Here is a 3,157-nt window from a genome sequence, read left to right as displayed (position 1 = left end):
AATATGTACCTGAAACACTTCGACATGAAAATGAGCAATAAAACCACTTAAATGGACACTAATCATGGCATAATTACATCAAAATAGACCCACATAATAGGTGTAATTCTACACCTATCAGGCTACACCCGAGTGTCACGGGTGTGACACAAAGTACCGTTGGGGCTCCAACGGCTATTTTCTTCATTCCCCAACGGCCACAAGCCACCTGGCTGGAGCCAATTGGACCACCTGTCCAAAAGGCATGTCGCGGGGGCTACATGCAGTGTCACGGGCGTGACACTATTATTTTCAGCAAAAAGCTGCCTTTTTCCTTAAAGGCTTAGAGATATTTGTTGGGGTTATAAATACCTCTCATCTACCACATTTATGTGGTTAGACACATATATATTAACAACAACTACAAGCATTCAATTATAATTCCTCTCTCATTAAATTGTGCATCATTAATTGATTGCTTTTCTTTGTTGTTGATAATTAATTTTGATTTATCATTAGTGTTTGTAGGTTTGTGATTAGCCTTAAAAAAATGACTTGTGAGTTAGTGTTGAGCTCTGTAAAAACACTTATTGTAATAGTTAGGTATTAAGCTTAAAACACTCATTAGTGAAGTTACAAAACTCAATCTTTGATTGAGTAGTGAAGTAGAATCGATTTGTGATTCGAACCACGCTAAATTGCTTGTGTTCTTCCTTCTACCTCTCAAACTTTAAACCAAAAACTAATCAATTTTTAATTTAAAATAACCTTATTCACCCCCCTCTAAGGTAGTATTTGGGATTTCAGTTTTGTATCGATCGACTAGTATATATATATTGTTATGTTTGCTTCTGTTTGTATAGTCACAGTATGTTTAATTACTTGCGAAAAAATATTTCTGATTTTAGGCTTGTTACGAGTTTTGGAGCTACCACTCCCATTCTATAACATCGGTCTCGGTTCAATAATTTGGGTCGTGATATTGCTACGGGTGTTGGAGCTATCACTCGGATTCTCCAACGTCGGTCTCGACTCGTGGATTTGTGTAGTGATATAAAAAAACAAACTTAATGAGATTTAATCTCTTATTTGAAAGGTAAATGGCTTGCATGGGACTTAATCCGAAATAAGCCCGTTTAATTCCTCTTAACCCATGATTTAGGTCGGATTAAACAATTTCTTAAATTAATCTAATTTACAAAACATATTATTAAAAACTTAGAAAGCACATTATAAAATACAAATTTAATTCTTATTAATTTTTGTGATAGTAAATAATCTCTTAAAAAATAAAATTAAAATAATAACAAATAATTTCTTCAAAATCGCTAAGACCTTCCAAAGATATTAGGGTCAAACCGAAACCCATAAAAGTAATCATATTGTAATTCTGCTTCACCGAAACCAGCATCTCCTTATTTTAGTAAATCCTGTTCATAATAACACATAATTTATTAGTTAAAAAAACATCAATAATCTCTCTTTTGAAAAAATATTCATTTTTATTTTATTTTAAATTTTGTAATGTTCTTTTTAATTTATAGGTGAATTATAGGTGCCATAAATAAGTATTGTAATAATTTTTAATTTATCTATTTTATCGATGATTATGTTATTGTTATTTCATTTTACATGAGTAGGAGTCACCAGTAATAAGTAAAGAAGATCATATATATCATCATATCTTTATTGTGATGCTATAAATTAAGATAACAACATTTGATATAACATTTCAAATAAAATTAACAATATCCATGGCGATTTTATATTCTCTGCTAAATTTAGCATATGTGGATTTTTTTTATAAATTTAGAATATGTATATAATTATACATTAACTAATCTTATTATTAGACACATACATTTTCACCCATAAAATGTTGACAAAAAAGAGTTATTTGCAAATTAAATCACAAATTTCAGTGTGAATTGCATTTAAAATAAGAATTATAAAAATTGACAATGTTATTATCAACTTTTATTTTTTTTATATATTGAAAAATCAGCCAGTCATGCAGGTCAGTGTTTTTATTTGCCAAATAATAAAAGTTGGTGATTGATATTGTTAGGTTTCAAAATTCGTGTTGCAATTGTATCTAAAATTCGTAATTTAATTTGCAATCAATCCTAAAAATATGATAATAGAAGCAAAATAAATTATACTTACCATTTATAACGACAATAATCAAATGGACCAGTGAAAGCTTTACCCAAACAAAGTCCCATTTGGTTAATCTCCCAATAACATGAACCGCATTTGAGACCATCAGTTTTACCCCCGTAAACATCTGTAGTTTGATTCAAGTTATAATATTTATCAGCCCACAAAATGTTATTAACTTGAAAGTTACAACGAAAAACAGTCTTTCCAAAAATATTAGGTCTAAAGCTGAACTGAAAAGACTGGTTATATTCCAATACTTTTCCACCAAAATCATCATCTCCCGATTTGCAATGAAGGCTAAGAGGATTATCACTGTTTACCCCGTTAATTATTATTACCCTAACCCTTTTCCGACCTAACACGTCACTTGATGATAGTAGAAACATGAACATCAATAGCACGATACATTCTTTCTTAAAATATTTCATTATTACTTTATTTTTAATTTGATAAGATTATCTTATGAGATTTTTATTTATAGGTGAATTGTTGCTTTAATTAAACAAATTAATGACTTTAATTAGTGAATGGTAATAGTTGATTATCTGTTTCATTAACGGTTATATTTGTTTTGCATGATGTAGTCACTAATAAAAGTCAAAAAAAACATAATATTAGCTTGATATAAATAGCATTTTTCTTAATTTAGTAATTTTTATTTAGATTTCTATATAATGAACATCTCAATTAAAGAGCTAGCTCCCCAAGAATTCCATTGTCGTTCAAAAATTATGATCTATTGCTTTACCTAGAGACTAGCCATCAAATTTAATTAATATTGTTATCATAAATATTTTATTTTATATTTAGATGTTGAATTCACAAAATTTAGAAATAATACTTAAATATTTTTTATTATCTCGGCCTCGTAAACTCATAAATTTATTTTCAAAATATCATGAAAAAATTAAATATAAGAAATTAATTTTTTCATATATATGCAAATTGTAAAATGAAAAATTATTAAACCAAAAATAAAAAAAAGGGATCTAAATATTAAATGTATCTTGTGATA

At 28.4% G+C, this 3,157-nt stretch overlaps 1 protein-coding gene across 1 annotated transcript; it reads right to left on the bottom strand.

Annotated features, from left to right (window-relative positions):
* Nucleotides 1-1,209: 1,209 nt before the first annotated feature.
* Nucleotides 1,210-2,576, bottom strand: LOC126665043 (S-protein homolog 5-like). Its single transcript, XM_050357718.2, has 2 exons — nucleotides 2,146-2,576; nucleotides 1,210-1,409 (listed from the first exon to the last, which is right to left on the bottom strand). The coding sequence occupies exons 1-2, from the start codon at nucleotides 2,568-2,570 to the stop codon at nucleotides 1,400-1,402; spliced, it is 435 nt and encodes a 144-aa protein (XP_050213675.1). The 5' UTR covers nucleotides 2,571-2,576; the 3' UTR covers nucleotides 1,210-1,399.
* Between the last annotated feature and the right edge of the window lie 581 nt (nucleotides 2,577-3,157).

Source organism: Mercurialis annua, linkage group LG1-X, assembly GCF_937616625.2.
Source record: "Mercurialis annua linkage group LG1-X, ddMerAnnu1.2, whole genome shotgun sequence".
Classification (NCBI taxonomy): domain Eukaryota; kingdom Viridiplantae; phylum Streptophyta; class Magnoliopsida; order Malpighiales; family Euphorbiaceae; genus Mercurialis; species Mercurialis annua.
This window is presented reverse-complemented; position numbering and strand designations above follow the sequence as displayed.

Bases quoted from the DNA above. Each gene is read 5' to 3' on its own strand.
- LOC126665043 (XM_050357718.2), bottom strand. From the start codon at position 2,570: ATGAAATATTTTAAGAAAGAATGTATCGTGCTATTGATGTTCATGTTT.